Below are 21,230 nucleotides of genomic sequence, written 5' to 3'. Positions count from 1 at the left end.
AAAAATTTCTATTATTCAAAACGAATGTGAATAAAAATTTCCAACATTACAAATTCATTAATTATGTCATCATAATATTACATATATTTTATTTTTTTCAGTATTCTACATTATATATAAATGAAGTAATTTTTCTTTTTTTCTTAAAATAGCTGAAATAAGGGATAGATTTAAAACATGGAAACAAATAAAAATATAAAGCATATTGGATATCATATTGATGAAAACTACTTATTGCTTACATCAATAGGCACGTATAGTTGTCTTACTATTTAGAAGAAAAGTTTTAATGTTAATAATAGTTTTATCCAGCTTAAATAACATTATCTTTAAAAAAATTATGTGATTTTGTAAAAAAAAAAATTATTGATTCAAGAGGGTAAACTTAAATAACTTTAATTTAGAAGAGAAAAACATAAATATGGATAAAATATGAATAAAGTTTTAAAAATAAGGAATATATGAAAATTGGGCATTAACTTTAAGTACAAATTTTTGCCTAACTTCAGATGCTGGCGGGAAAAACTTGAATTTATCTGAAATCAGCCTGTTTCAGGAAACCGAAAGGAAGCTTCTACTTTACTTAAATAAAGTCCACTTTCTTTTTGTTTTCACCAAAAAAGAAATTAGTCCACTTTGTTCAGACTTTAACGATAAACACAAATAAATAAAGTACATGAACACACCCTATAAAAACCACAATCTTGAACAAGCCAACCACAAAACTCAGACTCATCTGCAGCATAAGCTTGCTGTATCCATACCTGAAACCGGTTCTAGCTATGGCGCACAGCACCGGATCCGATGACAGTAGTTGCCAAGGATTCTCCCTCACTCAACAAGAGATTTCTATGGCTTCGTATGAATATAACTCTTCAGATAATCAGTTTTTGTATTTTTCATACCTTCACGATGAGGACCACCACGAATATGATGATGATGAACAAACTGCATATAAAAGGGTATTTATTTTTTGCTATGCATGCATGCCATGCTAACAGGATATTTAATTTCTTCCATATATGCACTTCCTATCCTAGCTACAATGACTTACACTCCCTTACTTATAACGCATTCAATATATTCTTCCATATAAACAAATATAAACTATTGTAATATATATATATATATATATATTGGGTGAATCTATTTTCCTTTTTCTTTTTAATTGTGCAGAGAGCGATCACTGATCTTGGTGGTTATGTATTTGTGTTGTTCTTTAATTTACAGGCCCTGAAAGAGTTTTCCCAGCTTCCACCACCCCTAGGGTTGAAAATCACTATGACACCTGAAATGCTGCAATCAACCAGGACAAGCCAAGTTGCAGCCAATAACAAGGTTGAGAAACTGAAGGCGGTGCAGTTTCCAATGAATATGCTCAAGATCGGCTATTTTAAGGTACGTAATATACATAATAGGTCAAATATTGAATGTTGAACTAATGCAGTTAGAATATCATTTAAAGGGAAAAAATATATTATTCAACCTTCGTTTAAAGATTAATATCAAAATCCGCTTGTTTAACTTCTTAGCTGAGCTTTGCGTCTTTTTTCCTTCAATCTACCTACGTTAGAACCTTCAACTGCATGTATTCTAGAAACAAATTTGCCAAATAGTTGGAAAGCATTACCTAGTTTAGTAAAAATTTTAATAAGTTTAGAAGATCCATGTTGAATCCTAAACTGTTGTATTATAAATAAATAAAATTACACTTTGTTATGTGGTTTTCCCAGCTTGTACAGATTTTGATAATCTTAGACTAAAATGGATGACCATTTTCTTTCAAATATTATTCATATATAAAAGGTCAGTATTAGTCTCGATTAAATTATTGACTATACAAATTTAAACACGTGCAGATTGAGGCCAAATATCCTTATGAATTGGTAGCTAAGTGTTATTATGCGAGACAAAAATTGATGTGGGAGATATTACATGATGGTTTGAAGTACAAGATTGAAATACACTGCCAGAACATATCGGCCATTCGAGCTGTTATTGAGGAAAACTCCCATGGAATCCTAGAAATTGAGGTATTTTTCTTTTACATATGTTTTTAGAAGAAAAAATGATGACCTAGTCAAGTACATGATGATAATTTTTTTTATATAAAATCAGTAATAAAATAGTAGGATAGGAAAGTTAAAGGAGTGGAAAGTGGGCCAAGATAAATAAAAATGCAATAGCAACGTCACATTGCCACTTGAGCTCTTCCTTTTTTTATTACATAAATTACATAATTTAGATAATATCTATCACAAAAAATTACGGAGGTTAAAATAATCACAAATCAAGCTCAGTGGATAACGAATCCAAGTATCCAACGATCATTACGAAACAGTCAACAATTTCATTCGTTCTACGATTATTTCAATTGAATAAATGTAAACTTTACAAGTATGAACTAAAAAAAGTAGAATATTTAAAATTATAAGAAATATATATATATATATATATATATATATATATATATATATATATATATATATATATATATATATAATCGTTAAGATTAAATTTCAAAATTATAAATTAAAAATAAATTTTAAACAAAAAAATCGTGTCATGTTTTTGAAAATGAAATGCATATTAAGTTATTTTATTCTTGGTTAATTTTTTAAGAGAACTTTAAACAGAAAATCCTAAAAAGGTGTTCTCTATCCCAGTAAAAGAATATTTAAGTTACTCTAACATAATATATTGTAGTTTAAAAAATAGGAAAAAATATTTCAAAAAAAATCATTAATTAGGTTCCTTATCTTTTTGTTCTTTTAGTAATATACATATAATCAGCAAAAAAAGTATATACATATTTTTGTTAAGAAATGTAATAAAATTATTTACATACATTGCCCAACCTTCTTCACCAAGTTCCATCCCTACTACTTCTTTTTATTATAAATAGATAATTTTTTTTCTTTGGTGAATCATATATATTAAATTTAGTACACAGAAAAATGAACAAATGCAATATTAACACTTTGAAATTCATAGGGCTTTTAGGGAAAGAAGCATGCATATTCAGATAGTAAAATCATACACATTTTCTTCACCTAACTAGCTAACAGTTTAAGTGCTTCAAAATAGTTTATGCCTCTCTTATGTTCGAAACTTATGTCCATAAAATTATTTCCACTGCAGCTAGACAAAGTACCGTCGTTCTTTCGCGAGATTGATCCAAAGCCTAAAAAACACACTATGTGGACTATATCTCATGACTTCACCGATGGTCAAGCTTCAGAATACCGGTACATATTTTTACTCTTCCTATATTTTTTCCTCTTTAATTTTATGTTGAATTAAAAAATGATATAATTTGCTCACAAATTTGGTCCATTAGTTTATACTTTAAAATATAGTTTTAACTTGTTTAGACATTTTATGTAAAACAAAAGTTATTTTTTTATTTGGCTACAATTATAAAAAAATACATTTTTTTAATTTTAGTTTAAACAGTAGTTATAATTCGACCTTGTTTTAGAAACTATTAGAAATAACTTCTCATAATGATTTTTTTTTATATATATATTCTATATTATTTTCCAAAAGTTTAAATATACACACTAAACATATTTTAAGGTAATTTTTTCATAAAAAAGTTGAAACAATTGTGTGCATAATATAACTTTCAATAGAAGTTCCACTCCTAGATTAGTAGATGTTTAGTTTTCTACTCTCCTTGTAAACAAAAAAATATAATATAACTTTTCATCTCTTATTTTTTTCATTTTTCTGCTAATAATATCTGTTGCTGACAAACATTTCTATTCAGGAGACACTATCTACAATTTCCTCCTGGAGTTCTTGACCAACACTACATGAAGCTACTGCAAAGCAATAATCGATTGCTAGAATTGAGCCGAAAAACTTTTCCTAGTTCATATTCTGCTTATTTTAATTCGCATATAGATCAAGGAACGACTCAATTTTCTTTTGGTCATGATCTACATGCCATTGCCTGCCCCTACTCCCTTATGCTCTGAACATGTCCTTTTGTATTTCTCCATGCTTCATATTTCTAACAGAAAAAAAAAAGTTAATTATCTTTTTAAATTTTCTTGCCCTTTACGCGATATATGCATCACTAGTATGAAAAAGAACGAGTGTATTTCCTCATTTTTATTTTATTTTATCATATGGTGCAACATATACGCAACTAGCCTATTTAGGTCAACAGCTTAAAGAACTTAGTATCTCAAGTGAGATCAATTCTAAAATAAAATATTAAATGAGTAAATAGTTAATTCACTAACACAAAAATAGAAAATTACATTATCATCGATAACAAACTATTGTATATAAGTTCATAAAAATTAACTTTTATGATAACTACTTTCCATAATTCATAGCCCCTTTCTTGTAAGAACGAACAATGTATTATTGACATCCCTTTCTCCATATCCCTAGCCCCTTCCGTAGTAATAATAAAAAATAAAAAATAAAAACGAAGCTAGAGTTTGAGACACAGAGAGACATACACATATATATATTAAGTGGAGTAATTCTAGAGGATGACTCTCCATCCCCACCCTATGTGTGTAAAAAAAATGAACTTGAAAAGTTGTTTTGTATTATTGTATGTATTAGAATATTCTTCCTTGTGAACAACAACACTCCATGGCCCTGCCTCGGCAAAAAATGTAATTTTTTTTAAAAAAAATCCCTCAAATATAAATATACATGGTATTACAATTGGAATGTCTGAAAAATGGAAATAATAGAACAAGACCTTGAGCCCAAGCGATGAATAGAAACTCCAAAAACCATTGGTACTAAATTAATATAGTACCAAATTTAGCTGGTTCCCAGCTCAACAAAGAATCAAGTTTCATCTCAAGATCCTACAGAACATTAATGACTCTCTCTATATTCTGAGATTGATCATCACCCAAAGCCAAATTAAATATCTGCATGTAGTCATCAACAAAATGAACATCAAGACCTTCTTTCACATTAGGTGCTAGCTCATCAAAATCTCTCCTGTTAGCTGAAGGGAATATAATAGTCTTAACTTCACTCCTTCTTGCAGCTATGGTTTTCTCTTTAACCTGCAAATTTCACAGCATTGCATGATTGACAGTTTCAGACACAATGTACAAAAAAGAATTCACAGCACAAAATATTGAGGGGTAGCTTCTGAGGAATAATCTGTTGGCTGGGCAACCATAACTAGAGGAGTTTTCTTTTTTTATTCTTAATGTAATTTAGTTAGTGAATAGATACTGAAAGCAGGGGGCCAACTCATCAAGGAAATACCCCTTTCATTGTTGAAACAAATGTAACAACTTCAAAACAAAAATTTCCATAACTTGAAAACCAACGACATCTAAAGATGCACACGTTTCTGCATCCACAAGTTATGAACAATAATATTGCAATAGAGGGTATTCTCAACATACCCCGCCAATGGGAAGAATCTTCCCCGTAAGAGTCACTTCCCCAGTCATTGCTAGATCCTTCTTCACAGGCTTCTTCATGGCAAGGGACAACAGTGAAGTGGTCATCGTGCAACCAGCACTTGGTCCATCCTTTGGTGTAGCCCCTGCAGGGACATGGAGGTGTAGTTTTGAGTTTGCAAAGAAAGGATTTTCTGGTTCTTTTTCCAGTAGTATTGCTCTGGCAACAGTGTGAGCTATCTGAGCACTTTCTTTCATCACATCTCCTAATTGACCAGTGGGGTGCAGTGTTCCTTTTCCCTCCCCTTCTTCAACAAGTGTGGTCTCTATATACAGTGTGGAACCACCCATTGCAGTCCAAGCAAGACCCATAACAACACCAACGGGTGTCTGATCATAGATGCGCTCAGCATGGAAGACAGGCTTGCCAACAAAGTCAGTTAAATTAGACTCATCAACCAATACTTTTTCTATAGTCTTTGTTTTAATTTCCTTATCTTCCTCGCTTTCTTTTGCAACCTGCCAAAATTAGGATCCATATATATTAATATATATCAAATAAATGAACCAGTGGCAATTGGACGACAAAAAAAAATTATCAGGTTTCACAGGGAAAAAAATCAAACTACCAACTTTGTGTACAAAATTTTTTACCAGTTAAAAACTTTTGAACAAAACCACAAGGTTTCACTGTGGTCAAAGAAGAGCAGGTAAAACACTAAAATGCATGTAAATAGCTCTTATATATCAAAGAAAAGATCGTTTTTTATAAAAGAAAGTATTTGATTGTACTTCCAGGGAGCTAACTTACCTCGAGGCATTGAGATTCATCAGATGATAGATCTGTTTGCACCTTGTCAACTTTATCAGAGGTTTCACCCTCTTTTTCAGGATCACTACCCTCCACCAACTCGGAGTTCTTATTTTGAACTGTATTTTGACCAAATTCATCAGAGTCTATATTTTCTTTTATTGGTTCCACGGTTGCATCAATCATTTCCCCTTGCCTCACGAGTTGTAGCGCTATCTGCCATTCCACAAACAGAACATTTTTTGTCACAGCTAACTGAATCATTTACTATTCAAATTCAGATATAGTGATGAAATAATGCAGCCAAAACTATTGAAAACATCAAATCATGAGTGGTTGTCTTTTCAACCATATACAACATAGCCTTTTCACTGTCAGTAACTAAAAGTTGACTGTATTGACCTAAAAAAACAAATTAACAGACCTTTCGGTAAATTTTTTCTATGTGCTTTTGAAGATTCCTGACCCCTGCTTCTCGGCAGTAGTTTTCTATTAGGGCAAGAATAGCAGCATCAGTCACTTCCACCTAAAGCAGGATAATTTTTTAAGTCAATATTTTCATCAAGAAAGGCAAAAAAAGCTGGCATCATTATGCTTGCAATAACACTATGTTAAGACTTTGAACATCCCATTCTCTGCAGGAGAAGGGACTGCAAAACAGGTAGCAAAGATAAATACTTGTTTAGGCTTTATTCCACAAGCTTCACGAGTGGTCTTCTCCAGATAATCTCTAGCAATATGCATCTTCTCATCAGTAATATACCCAGCAATAGCAACAACCTCCATTCTATCCAACAGGGGATTAGGTATCATTTCCACAACATTTGCAGTGCAAACAAAAAGAACCTGCAGTGAGAAAAACAATACGTTCAAGAATTATTTGACCATCCTAAGAACTACCTATCAGCAATGAACACAACTAATAACCATGCAAAAATACTGACTATATCACAACCTCACTATTAAGGCTCCAGATTATCAAATAAATACCTTTGATAGATCAATGGTAACATCAAGATAGTGATCCAGAAAATTAGCATTCTGCTCTGGATCCAGAAGCTCTAACAAAGCACTTGCTGGATCACCAGCATGTCCTCTGCCCAACTAACGATTGAATAAACAGATATTAGTACTAAAATCAGCATTTTTCTTTGAATATTTACAAGATTAGAAACCATGGTAAATTTAATGAAACTGAAATGCAAGCATTATATTTATTAGGGCCAGGACAACCCATACCAAGAGAGAACAGAACAGGAAATCAGAAAAAAAAATTACTCGGCAAAAAAAATTGAACCATTTAGAGATGTATTACTTTGTCAATCTCATCAATCAAAACAAGAGGGTTGGCAGTGCCCACATTCTTAAGGCATTGTACCATCTTCCCTGGCATAGCACCAATATAGGTTCGACGATGACCCTGTAAGATAAAATATTAATGATTCAAAAGATTACCAAATATGTTACCATTAAACTGGTTTATATATTTCAACTGTGACAAGGAAACAGAGACTTTAGCTACCTTGATTTCAGCCACATCAGCTAATCCTCCTACAGAGAATCGGAAGAACTTACGGTTCAAGGCACGTGCAATTGAACGACCAATACTTGTTTTGCCCACTCCAGGTGGACCAGAAAGACAGATAATTTTCCCTGCATATATCAGAAAGATCAGGAACCATGTCACACTTTTTGAACATGCAAAGATTTAAGCACCAAAAGATTAAACTTTAAACAAATGGATTAGCATACTACAGTCAACATCTTAAATCCATTTTAACAAGAATCAACACCAAATACATAAACTTGACACTCTTCTTAAATCCATTTTAACAGGAATCAACACCAACTACATTGTTTCTACACTTGACACCCTTCTTCATCCTTTTCCTACATTTTGGTCCCTTAATGAAAAAATGTTTACAAAATAGTCCCCGTTGTTTGTGACGTTATAACAAGGTTAGATTTAATCTCTACACTTGGTGTCTTTAGTCCTCAAGCGGAAAAAATTTACACTTTATTTTAGTCCCAACATTAAGATAAAATAAAACTCAACACTTTGGTCTTTACTCTTTACACCTGACACATTTCTTTGTTTCATCTCTACATGAAACCACACCATTATAACTTCAGCAAATGGCGGAGACTGATTCTAAATATTTTATTGTGTAAGGACCAAAACGTAGAGTATTTTATGTAAAACAAAAAGGTGCAAGGACCAAATTTTTAATTCAACCTAGTATTTTGTAGACAGTGGACAGTGAATAGCCGGATCAATATAGCAATATAGTATTTTGCATATACTAAAAACCCAGACAAATCTTCAGGATACATTACATAGATGATCATGATTACCTTGTGAAGTCCCTCTTAATTTCCCAACAGCTATGAATTCCAGTATCCTTTCCTTCACATCAGTTAATCCATAATGGTCTTCATCAAGAATCTTTTGCGCCCGAGTAACATCAAAGTTCTCATCACTGGATAGGGGAATTAACTGATTAAAATTCAAGAGATTTGAAGTAGCTTGTAGTTAACATAAAAAGCACAGTAATTCAGAAAATAAAAACCCTTGGTTCCACCAAAAGCCTCTGAAAACTATACTTAAGCATTTATTTGACACCTAAGGGCCTTTCCAAACCATGTTAAGCAGTTGTCCTAAATTTAAGCTGTCAAACACATCGGTCCCACATAAATGGTAATGGGTGGTAATGGGAGGTAAGCATTGAAATCTTAAATAACTTTAAATTACTCTAGCAATAACAGTAAGAATGGAATTCCATGTATGGAAACCTGTATTCACCCCAAGGCAGTGCAGTCAACCAGTCTAAGTAGTTACGGGTAACACTGAATTCACTAGAACTAGCCTCCAACAGCTGTAGCTTTGCAAGTTCTTCATCTATAACTTGTAAAATATGAGGTGGGCATTTTTCTCTCTTTGGCTCAATCCTTTCCCTGAATTTACCTGCAATAAAAAAAAAATGTTATGATAAAAAACAAATTACACTAAAGTATACCTCTATAAACAAATTTTATGGACTAAAAACTAGAAGCTATGTAACTCAACTTTGATTAGATGACAAGAAACCTCAACCAGAAGTCCAGAATACAAAGAAAAGCACAATACAAAGAATATTTCTATAGTACTATACCAAAAAAAAAAGGTTAGGTGAACCTTCTTTAGTAATTTAGTAATCAGACTTCAATCACATACTTGTAAGTCCTACAAGCTAAAAGACCTAGCCATGTATGCACACAACAGCAATCCTTTGGTCATGACACGAGTTATATCTTGTACTAAAAGCAGACATTATAGATCAGAACCAACCAGTAAGAGCTGTTTTGTCATCAGTCTCCAGTCCCAGTTCCTGCAAATAGGAAAATTAAACGAAAATAAAATTAGGACCAATTTGAATAAAAGAGCATTCAGCAAAATATGTCATTGGCTTGGCGCATTCAGATAGACAACTTAATTAAGCACTTCCGAATTACTAAATAAGAGCTTATTCATAAGATTGATTGTGAAACTTACTGGAACATGCTAAAAAGAGCTTCTAAAAAGGTCATAAGCCTAAAGAAAAACCTTCCATACATATAATTGCACTCATGATTGGATAAAGGAAAATGCCACCAGCAAGATCAGGTGCCTAGGTCGACACCGAAACTTCCAATACCACAGGATAAACCATAAAGTCTAATTAAAAGACATAGCCATAAGAAATATGTCCTCTGATGGGATATCATACAAGACTTCCAAAAGAATGAAGTCAATGACACAATAAATAAACTAAACCACCCTTTTTCTCGGCATATAGTGATATCATTGCTTTGCTTGCTATTAGAAAATATTAACAAATTGGCTACAAGACAGACTGCCAAATTCAGAGATTAGTGGAACAGCCAAATATTATAAGGTTGCCTTGGTGGTTGGAAAAGGGGTTTAAGGGTTGAATGGAGAAGGGGGGAGGGGGAGAGGTTGTGGGTTCTAATCCCCCCACTAACATTCTAACAAAAAACTAACAACTAAATTGGCTGATTAAAAAAAAGAACATCTAGCATTTGGATGTTATGAATATATTCATGAGCTCCAGTGCAACACGTGGAATTAGGAGTAATCAACAGCAGAAAGAGATCATGCATTGAAACCATGTATAGAAAGAAATAATTCAAACAGTACCTCATGGGCAGGTTAACATAAAAAATTTTATAATTCAAGCTACATAAAAGGCATAATGAACCAACTTTCTGATGAGTAAATTTTAGTTGATATGAGAGAAATACAAACTTGTCTTTTTTTTTTTTTTTTTGAACTGCAAAGATAATTTATATTAATGATTAAAAGTACCAGTGGACAAACTTGTCTAGGATTTGCAACACATGAATGTAAACAAATTACGTCAGATTTGTACCTTCTTTATGGCCTTAAGCTGCTCATTTAACAAGTAACGACGCTGCTCACCACTTATCTTTTCTTCAATTGCTTTAGCAATTGATTCCTGACAAGAATCAACACAAGCCTTAATATATAATGAAAAGTTCAGTGCAACACATACAAGAAAGCCAAAGACATTATTACCTGAATTTTGCTTATTTCCATCTCTTTCTTTACCAACTCCAGTGTAAGTTTTAATCGCTTATACACCTGTACAGCAACACAATAAATTCACCTCCAAATGTGAAATTTTCAGTCTTCCTTATGTTCACATGTTTATATGTTAATTCAATAGTTATAGAGAACATTAAATTTCCAAAAAGGTTTGACCCAAGAAATTAAAACTTATTACAGCACAAAATGGAAAATATAGTCTCACAACATCAAGTCAGTTTCTCAGGGTCAGTGTCAAAGGTAAGGTGCTCACATCTAGCTCTTCAAGAACTTGTTGGCATTGCAATTTATTTGCCCCGGATATTGCAGCACCAAAATCTGCAAGCCTTGGATAAGTAAAATCACCTATATGCTGCACAATTTAAGAAAAAGGAAATCAATATAATAATATCAAAGAAGTAAAGTATTGAACTGTGATAACTGCAAAATATAAGCCAATTTGATAGCCAATTTGGATTAATGAGTAGGTGTAATTTTTTTTTATTATTATTTTTAATGAAAAAATTAACATCTTTGCAATTTTTAATTAGCAAAAGTCAAAAGAAGGAGAATGAAGTATTTTAGAGGGAATTTGATGAAAAATTGTGAAGAAAAAGAGAGATAAGAAGATAGCTCGCTCAGCGCGCACTGTAGGCCCAACACACAACACTCGCTTAGCGGGCAGGTCTCGCTCAGTGTGTGCACTCGCTCAGCGCGCAGGTCCAGCTCAGCGCGAGAAGGCCCACGAAGAGAAGCCCAGTGCGCACATAGCGCGCAGAGGTGTGCTCACCTACGAAGTTAGCGTGAAAAGTAAGCTACCTTAAGCCTATAAAAGGAGTAGGAAGCTGAAGGATAACACACACCGAGTCTCAGAGCCCTCCAGTACATAAATCCAAAGCCTAAGCCTCTCCCTTAGGGGAAACCCTCTTTCTTATTCATTTCCCTTGTTTTTGTTTGTTACTTGTCATCTATCACTTTCTTCTATTAGCCTCTGAAGTGTAAGGTCTCTCATGACTATGAGAGGCTAAACCCCCTCAGTTGGGGCTTAACAGCCAACGCTCCCTTATAATGTAATTGTTCCTCTTATGTATTAATGCAATCTCAATTTCCATTGTTCTTTCCTGCTTATCATCGTTATTGTGTGGTTTGGTCATCCATGCATCTGCTTTAGGGGTTATTCATTGGGAAGTGGTAATGTCTAAAAGAATTGGGAAAGGACATCTCAACACTGCATTTCTAGGGATAAAGTGACTTTATTGTGCCCCTGCATGCATCTTCATACTTAATGTTGTTTATTATTCTATCTTTGCAAAGGGATTTGGGAGAGAGAATACATAAATTAGGCTCTTCAACGTGAGGGATCCGGGTTGAGCATACTAGTAGATGCGGGTGAAAATTGGGAGAGCATTGATTCAATAGAGAAAATCATTAATATTGTATCAAGGGTAATTAGGCATGCTAGGACCCAACATTATCTTATTCTGAATTCATCTTTTATATTTAAAAGCTATTGTTTAATTTTCTAATTATCTTTCTCTTTTGCCCCTTTACTCTCAATTTTCACATTTATCATTTATTTTCTCTTCTACTTCTTCTATTGCTTACAAATTGGGTATTTACCAACGCAAGTACAAACAAAATCCCTATGGACTCGACACTCAGACTTCCATTTTAATCTTTACTACTTGTGATAAAATTGGTACACTTGACAATCTATTAACAAACTATAATCCAATATTACATGTAACAACCATATTATAAGAACTTCGGTACTTCAAGCTGCATAGTCCTTTTTTTCTATATTTTAAAGCAATAAAAAAAATACAGAATAACTAGCAATTGTTTTGAGATAGTCATTTTCATTTATGTGTATGTGGGAAGAATAATAATACACGATCCGTTAGTTTATTTGAAAAAATAACAACAATTAATAACTTGTAGGTATTTAAATAGAATAATAGTTTCCCTATCCTCCGATTTTATTACACAGAAAAATTGTTTCAGAAACATAAGTAAAATCGCTATTCATCTGGAACAAGATCAAGTTGACCCTAATAATTGTTATATAGTAATGAAAAATACAATAACTAAGAAAAGTAATTATCACTAAATTAAATAATTGAGTATTTTACTCTAAGTCCAACCAACAAAAACAACAAAGTCTTATCCCACTAGGTGAAGTCGGCTACATGGATCACACATTTGGCATGGTTAATAACCAAAGTTTCAAGAATATTACTTAGCCTAAGATCTCCCTTGACGATTTACTCCAACTCTGCTTATGTTATTCATAGCCAGTTCCAAGCCCAGGTTACGGAGGAGGGTAGTGTTATGCCCTCGGCAGCCAACATAAAACTTGTTGTTATACCAAACATGGATTACTCCAAGTCCAACCAACCAATACAAAAACAAGCAGCTCAAATATTATATAGATAGAAGACTTACATAGACAATTTATGTCTTTTAATGAGCATGCCAAATTGAAGAAAAAGTATTAACCATTCAGCACCCTAGAAATTTCCTTAACTGGGCTAAGGGCTAATAATTTATTATTATAAAACCTCAGCCACGATGCAAAGATGACTAACATGTCCTTATCACCAATATGCTGTATATTCTACCTTTGTTCAAATTACCTATGGATTCACAGTACCAAATGATACTTGGCGAAGGCTAAGAAGCACCACTGCTATAGATAAAACTTCTCTTGTACCAAAAATGCAAGCGCGCAAAATGATTGAATTTAAAATACAGAGTAAAATGTTTTCTTGCATTAACATATATAATATTCAATAATATATTTATATCTTAGACATAATTTCCTAGGATTAGTTTCCCTTTTTCCTTGGTTTCCATACTTTCTTACCTTTTATGATTTTTTGCCTTGATAACCTAGAATTATGATCTAGTATTGGTAATATTAGTATAAGTAAAGGTTAGTGCTTCATGTTTTGTATCACATTGTAATATATCACATCATATGAAAATAATATAAATTTCTGTGGTGATATGCTGAGTGCAGAGTAGAAGAAAGAAAAAATGTCAAGAATCCATAAATCCCACTAGGAATCATTCTATACGACAATGGCAAGAAACTTGCTTGAAGTACAGCCAAAAACTTCATCAAACTTAAATTCATTGTTGTCACTTATCAAGATATCTAAAACATGGTTCTTAGAAGTTAAAATAATAATGATTTACACGCTCTTTACCTAATATTTTCTGTTCTTGATTGATCCTTTTATATTTCTTCTTTCTCACTCTACCATTCCACAGGTGGTAAAATTATCACAAAGACTGACATTAACTATTTTCCATGTTTGATAAGGCTTTTGGACATAGAATGAAGCAATTTAACCTAAGGAAGAATATTAGGGTCATTTGCAAGCAACATAGAGCCAATTCATTGGAGAGTTTACACAAAAATACAGTGTGTGTGTGTGTGTCAACTTTCAAAATTTCAAGAAAACTAACGCAAACAAACCTAGCCACTTAGGCATCTAAACAACTCTAATCCCTACTCCATGTTCTAATAAACACATACAGAGAAGGGTCCAAACCTTAGTGTAAGTCTGGACATGATCTCTCCAAAGGGAACTTGTTTTAAGAACATCTCTTAGGGTTGATATAACCTCAAAAGACGTGGCCTTTATAATATCATCGTCTTTGTTATAAGTTTTATCCTGCAGCACCAAGTAAAACCCAATAAGAGAATGGATAATTCAATACAAATCTTTCAGTTTAATGAAAATATAAAATGAGGAAGCAGTAGATAAAGACATACCTTGAGATGATCAACTTTTACAGTAAGTGGATCCTCACTAACCTGCAGAAAAGACAAATTTTCAGTGCTAAATAAACATCGAAGTACTTTAGCTACATACACGAATGATAATCAGAACTGCCGTGAATAATAAAACTCAAGCACAAATATGGATATACTGGAACAATAATAAAATTAAACACTAATCTTTATTAATTTTAACACGTTCAACTAACCATCTCTGTTATACGTAGACGCCGATGACCAATCAGGATCACCTGGTCCCCATGGATACTTGAAATCTGGTATTGAAAAGGGGAATAGTTGCAAAATGTGAGGTACTTGTTAAAGTTATACTAGCAGTCCATCGAAGACATAAAGCAACTAATAAGCTACGTATTTATCACATACCTGAGCAAGAGTCCCAACTTCGTGAAGACGGTTAAACAACTCTTTTCCTTTTAAATCATATACATTCTTATCTGTGTCAGAGCTAGATACTGCACTAGGATCAGCCTCTGGCTCGTCCTTAAGGAGGAAAGCACCAGCATATGGGGCTTGTCGTTCTCGACTTTCCTGTAAAGCTGCTAATAATTTGGGATCCTAGATGCAAAGCAAAATACTCATCAGAATCTGGATAACCATACTTTTGAGTTTCAAGTTACATTCCCTAGTCTTTGCCACATACATGCACTGATCATAGATTACAATTTGCATAAGGTTAAGCCAGAAGCATGTAATGAGCAAAGAAGGATATTTAACTCATCAATCCTGACAACTCACCATACCTTAACAAAGACTGGCATGTAAAATCCTGGGAAAAGTGGTCTATGTATCAATGGTAGTGCCAAAACCTGTTACAAAGGTAAGAAGAAAAAATAAACATCCAGAATATGATGTATGAGTTATCAAGAAAACTGAAAATAAAGCAATGTAGAAAAGAGACTTCATTCACAAGCTCCAATTCTTTTGTTTTACAAAAAACATCTAAATAACAAATACTAGGAAAACTGTACGAAACAGTCCTAGTTTTATTTCCACGATGGGGTGTGGGAATCACATGCACCCCCAAACACAACTGGGAATAATAGCCTAGACATGATGTAGTATAGCAAGGACAGGAAAACCTTCTGGCAGTCTACACACGAACATTGAATTCAAATGCTCTCCAAACCTTCCTTCTGGTTAACAAAAATATCACCCTCCAATCCAATAAGGGCCAACATTTCCAAATAGCTCATAACAAAGCAACCAGGAGCAGAAAACCCCCAAAGATGCCAACATAGTAGCTGAAGGAAAAACACTATATTTGGCTCAGCAAATAAAATCCCTAATCCCTATCACGGAAGCCTGAAAGAACTGTCGAGTTCAGACTTAAGACAGTGATAAACTAACAGTTTTTGCTATACTTCACAGATTAAAACAAATACAAAGAGTAAACTATGGCCATGTTTGGTCAAACTTTTCCATGAACTTGTACGATAAATAAGAAGGTAAAGTGAATTAAGCTTTTCCCATAAGTTAAAATTAACTTATGCTATATCGATATCCATATCATCACACATTTTCACTTGCATCAGAATTATTAAATTTTGCCACAAATCACAATTTGCTCGGCCCATTCAGCAACTAATAACAGCTGAAAGAATTCAGCAACTAATAACAGTAACCAAAGAGTAGAATCCGAAACTAACAGTGAGATAATCTTCGGGTCTGGGATATGTGGGAACGATAGCGGAGGCCTTTGACTCGGACTCATCGGCGGCTTGGACTCCGGCGTCAACCACGCGATCGGAGCTGTCGCTGGAACCGGAACAGAAAAAATACCTGCCTCCAACATTAGTGTTTCTCCAGCTTAACCCGACGAGAGAACTCAGCACTCTGAGCAGCGGCGAGGCGGAATCGTGTGCGGGACGGAGCACCGTGGGGTGCACCCGGTGGATGCGCGAGGAGGATGCAATGAGCTTCAACATTGGCAATGGGATTTTCAGAATTGAAGGTTGGTTCATGCCCTAGCCATGTATACAAATTATTAGATTGGATAAGATTTAGACGACAAAGTGGGGTTTTAAAGTGCCCAAGGCAAGACCGCCATTGAAACCCAGAGTGGAGCGGAGAGGTTGGGTTGTGTTGTGTTCGTGCATCCAGATTTCTTAAAGCCCTTCATAAACCCTCGTCTACCCTATTTACCAAACTAACCTTTTCTTGCAGCGGAAGTACTGTTTGCTCTTCTGAGTTAGTCAAATAAAACTCGGTTAAGAAACGTGTTTTCTTTTTATTTTTTTGTCATAGGTTTAGATATGTGTTATTAACCTTTAACAACCTATTGAATAAGAGATTATTATATATTTTTAAAACATATACAATGCCTTAAGTAAAAAATTATAAAATTAGATTATTCTAAAAAATATTATAATTTATAGATTAGATAAAAAATTATTTTATGTATTTCACATGTATATATTATTTTGGATTAATTTAACTAATATTTTACTATTATTTTTTAATCGTCTAATTTTTTTAAGATACTTAAATCAGGCTTCAAGTATTGCCAGTTTTGAACTAAATTTTAAAATTGGTTCATTTCATTTTTATTTCATGTTTACAAATTTGTGCCTTTAGGGAGTTAATTACCATGATGTATAAATAGGAATGCTAACAATATTTTCTCTAAGAACGTCTGTTTATGTTTAGATATTGTCATTTATTTTTTTTTTATTATTGGAAGTGATCTACTTGTAATATTGGATTGTTTAAAATTAAACAACAATTACTTATTAGTAAAAAAATACTAGTCATTTAAAGATTATTTAAGTGTTACTTAAACCTATATCATTAGAGTAAAATATGAATTGTTTAACTATGACATAATATTATAGAAACCAATTAATATAAGTTAAATAACTAAAAATGGGTTTACTTAAATTATATTTATTGAAAATGCTCTCATACTCTTTTTTTAACACTCTTCTTTTAACTCTCTTCTTATAATTGGTTGAAATTTATTGGAAATCACTATCAAATTTGATGGATCTTACTTCTAAACCAAGAGAGGAAATCCTTAAACAAGAAATGAGATATATCAAAGATAATTTTTAATAAAAAAATTTTAATCAATTGTAGATAGAATATTAGAAAAAAAGTGTAAGAAAAAATAACATTAGCATTCCTTCATTAAATAATATAAAAATAAGTACCATTTTCATGAATAATATAGTTTAATATTAAGGTCATCATGGTGGGTTTGCATATCCTGGATCATCATGATTGATAAAGATGAAAATAAGGCAGATCGTTCATGAGAGACTTCTGATCCAACTCATTTAAGACTTTTAAGGCTTGACTTAGATTGTTTAATAAAAAACATGTTCAAACTTTTTAAAAAATCTGTCTAATCAAATAAATCAAGTCATAGCCTTTTTTAAAAAAAAGTCTATTAAATTTGAACGGACCTATTTAGCTAAATCTTCGGGAATGTTAAATAAATCTTTTTTTAATATATTTCTATGTTTCCAAAACAATAATCTGGAACGTTAATTAAACAACTTTAGAATTTTTAATTATGGAATAACGAAATTGGAATGTATAAAAAAGGTGTGAATTTACAGATTGAGTAATCCGCAGCATTCAACTCATTCATTGTCCAGATTATGTTTTTCGGATTTCAATTTGTGTGTTCTGGAAAACTTAATCCAGAATATTGATTTTACTCAATCCGTAAAATCACACCCTATTTGCATTTCGGAAAATTTCCCTTGACCCGGTAATATTATGATATCGAAAAAATATATAAGAAAGAAGGAAATTTTGGAAATTTAAAATGAAAAGGGGGTGTAGGATGAAATTTGTGACATAGAAGAATTTTAAATAAAAATCAGAAGAATTTTAAATAAAAATCATAAGTTTAATAAAAAAATTTAGATCAAAATTAATTATAACAAAACTAATTATGTAAATTTATATATGTATTAAATATACATTAGAAATTTTAATATTACATAACATCATTAATTATTTTTTAACATAATTAACTTATTAATTCACTTGGTTAAAGTGTTATACTAACAAGGCAAATATCACATGTTCGACATAAAACATTTTTAATATAATATTGATAATATGGATTGTCAATCAGTATGGGACTTGCAAATTGTGGATTGACCATAGGGATTAATAATCCATATGGACTATACATAAGGATATTTTGGATTTTTCCCTTTCACTGTTAGATGTATAAGGAAATATGTTGGGTGCAAGAAGAAAATCCATTGATGGTTTGGGTCTACAATGGTTTTGGTTTGGCCCACTGATTCTTGATTGGTTGGTTCCTTCCTTTTAGACGGTTGGTTTTGTTCTGAAGTTCTGGGTATTGTAGTCAACGGTCAATGTCATCGCCGTGAAGAGGCCGCGGAGAAGGCACGGTTAAGGCTAAGACTCTTCCCTCTCTTTGGACCATTCAAATTGGCTGCTATACACGATAGTTTCTTATGATCTAGACTCTAGGCTTAGTTAGGCTTTTCTGTTATCGCCATGGATTTCGAGAGTAGAAGGCTTCATTTGCTCATCTCCGTTGTTGCCATCGTTGCTCTTAGCTTCACAGGTAATTCACTTTATTCATCTCTCTCTCTATTCAAATTCAAACTATTCTATAAATTTAAGATCTAGGGTGAACGATAATCCTCCCCAACAACAGATCGCAAATCACTGCAATTCGTGTTGCTTATTTTGACTCTACAATTTTTTTATATTCAATACATGACATTTATCAACAAAGCCTTTAGTTCACGCTTATTAAATTTTTTCCCCGCTTATTCGTAATAGGAGTATCGTTGATGAATTTGGATATCCCGTTGAGGTAGGGTAGGATTTATTGGAGAAAAACAACTATGACTGGTTGTATAGTCCAAGAAACAACGGATTGATTGAGGGGAAGTTTTCTTCTTTCTTTCTTTCTTTCTTTTAGTAGCATGAATTCTAATGATTGCCTTGGACCTTTTGTGCTTATATGTTTTTCTTCTTGTGTGGCCATTACTCATTAGCAAAACAAATAAACTAACTTCTGGTTTTTCTATAAAAGAAATAACTTTTTTATTTGAATAAACCCTCAATTTCATCCTTCAAATATGACCCTCTCGGCAATTGTCCCTGAAGTAAAATTATACAAGTAATTTCTCAAGTATTAGAAATCATGCTAAGTAATCCCTCAAAAATTGAAAAGAATCTTCAAATTAGTCCCTGAACATCAGTAAAATATATTAAATTAGGAACTAAATTGACGGATATTCAATACTTGAAAGATAATTTATATAGTTTTATTACTTTAGGACTACTTAAGAGAGAGGGTAATATTTAGGGGACCAAATTGATGGTTTATTGCTTTTCATTTCTTACCTTACATTGTCATATTTGACTGTTGAAAATCTCAAAATTACCCTGTTTGGTAATTCAAGTGTCTGTTTATGCTCATGTAAGTTGCTTCTTTCAGCTGAAAAATGCAGGGAACTTGTTGGGGAGGAGGGGTCATCTCAGAGTGGAAAGTTTACGATCTTAAATTGCTTCGATATGGGTTCTGGAACTGTAGCATGTGCTGTCAAGGAAGGTGTGAAGCTCTATTTTTACAATATTAGGTCTTCTCATGCTGAAAGAGCAAGGAGCCAAGCAATTGAGTCTGCCCTTGTTGATGCTGTTGCTCAGGGGATGTCCCCAACGGATTCGGCAAAACATGCTCAGAAAGAAGGTAAGAAGGCAGCAAAATTGGCTTCCCGTCAAGCCAAGCGGATTATAGGTCCCATCATTTCTTCTGGATGGGACTTTTTTGAGGCTATTTACTATGGTGGTACTGTCACAGAAGGGTTCCTTAGAGGCACTGGTACTTTGTTTGGTACTTATGCTGGAGGATTCCTTGGGGAGCAAAGGCTTGGTAGAATTGGCTATCTTGTTGGAAGTCATCTGGGCAGTTGGGTTGGTGGTAGAATAGGATTAATGGTTTATGATGTGGTTAATGGAGTGCATTTGTTGTTGCAATTTGTTCAGACAGCAGAAACTGAAGTTCGCGAAAAATCCGAACGATCTGAAAGTTCCTTTTTTGGTGAAACTCCTGTTTATGACGGCTCTGAAGGCTCCAGTGTTTATGAATCACCTCTCGATGAAGAATCGTATGCCTATAAATCTACTGAACGTCAGAGCTATGAAACATATGAAGATTCTGAACTGTGATGAAAATCTAAAGTTCGTATATTGATAAAATTTCAGGCAGCTCCGAGGGCCTTTAGTGTTGACAAAATCATCTCCCAGCGAAGAATCCAATGCTTATATTCTAGTGAACCTCAGAGCCATGTAACATATGAAGATTCTAAACAGATGAAAATTTGAAGTTCATATATTGGTACGTGCTCAAATTTTAGGTCGATTATTAGTGTTTTTCTTCGATGTCTTTGTTTCAATATAGTAGGGATTGCTAACCTCTGGAGACTTTAGAAGTGCTCCACCTCTTGTAATTGGCGAATATAGAAGGTCCTAACAATTATGCTATTGCTCAATGTATCTGTTGCAATACTATTGCTTAACCGGTCGGATTCAAGGGGGGAAAAAAGTCACAAAGAGAAGTTGATCGAAACTATAATGATAATGGTTTTCAGTAGGCTTGAAGCATTGAAATTTTGGAAGCTATCCGTA

General features: G+C 33.3%; 3 protein-coding genes across 3 annotated transcripts; 2 read left to right on the top strand and 1 right to left on the bottom strand.

Moving 5' to 3' along the window:
* The first annotated feature begins 674 nt into the window (after window positions 1–674).
* On the top strand, window positions 675–5,725 carry LOC102661114 (uncharacterized). The gene is made up of 5 exons (XM_006605757.4): window positions 675–962; window positions 1,231–1,398; window positions 1,860–2,033; window positions 3,142–3,248; window positions 3,773–5,725. Exons 1-5 carry the CDS (start codon window positions 783–785, stop codon window positions 3,981–3,983), a joined length of 840 nt encoding a protein of 279 aa, XP_006605820.1. The 5' UTR covers window positions 675–782; the 3' UTR covers window positions 3,984–5,725.
* On the bottom strand, window positions 4,751–16,775 carry LOC100810927 (lon protease homolog 1, mitochondrial). Its single transcript, XM_003555757.5, has 20 exons — window positions 16,250–16,775; window positions 15,344–15,409; window positions 14,967–15,158; window positions 14,792–14,857; window positions 14,577–14,618; window positions 14,353–14,475; window positions 11,067–11,165; window positions 10,784–10,849; window positions 10,617–10,703; window positions 9,536–9,575; window positions 9,001–9,172; window positions 8,563–8,687; window positions 7,730–7,860; window positions 7,523–7,627; window positions 7,198–7,311; window positions 6,886–7,053; window positions 6,632–6,733; window positions 6,208–6,423; window positions 5,400–5,915; window positions 4,751–5,048 (listed from the first exon to the last, which is right to left on the bottom strand). The coding sequence occupies exons 1-20, from the start codon at window positions 16,562–16,564 to the stop codon at window positions 4,842–4,844; spliced, it is 2,952 nt and encodes a 983-aa protein (XP_003555805.2). The 5' UTR covers window positions 16,565–16,775; the 3' UTR covers window positions 4,751–4,841.
* Window positions 16,776–18,905: 2,130 nt separating this feature from the next.
* On the top strand, window positions 18,906–21,094 carry LOC100810395 (uncharacterized). The gene is made up of 2 exons (XM_003555756.5): window positions 18,906–19,155; window positions 20,041–21,094. Exons 1-2 carry the CDS (start codon window positions 19,086–19,088, stop codon window positions 20,769–20,771), a joined length of 801 nt encoding a protein of 266 aa, XP_003555804.1. The 5' UTR covers window positions 18,906–19,085; the 3' UTR covers window positions 20,772–21,094.
* The last annotated feature ends 136 nt before the right edge of the window (window positions 21,095–21,230 follow it).

The sequence above is a fragment of the Glycine max genome, chromosome 20, assembly GCF_000004515.6.
Source record: "Glycine max cultivar Williams 82 chromosome 20, Glycine_max_v4.0, whole genome shotgun sequence".
NCBI classification, from domain to species: domain Eukaryota; kingdom Viridiplantae; phylum Streptophyta; class Magnoliopsida; order Fabales; family Fabaceae; genus Glycine; species Glycine max.
This window is presented reverse-complemented; position numbering and strand designations above follow the sequence as displayed.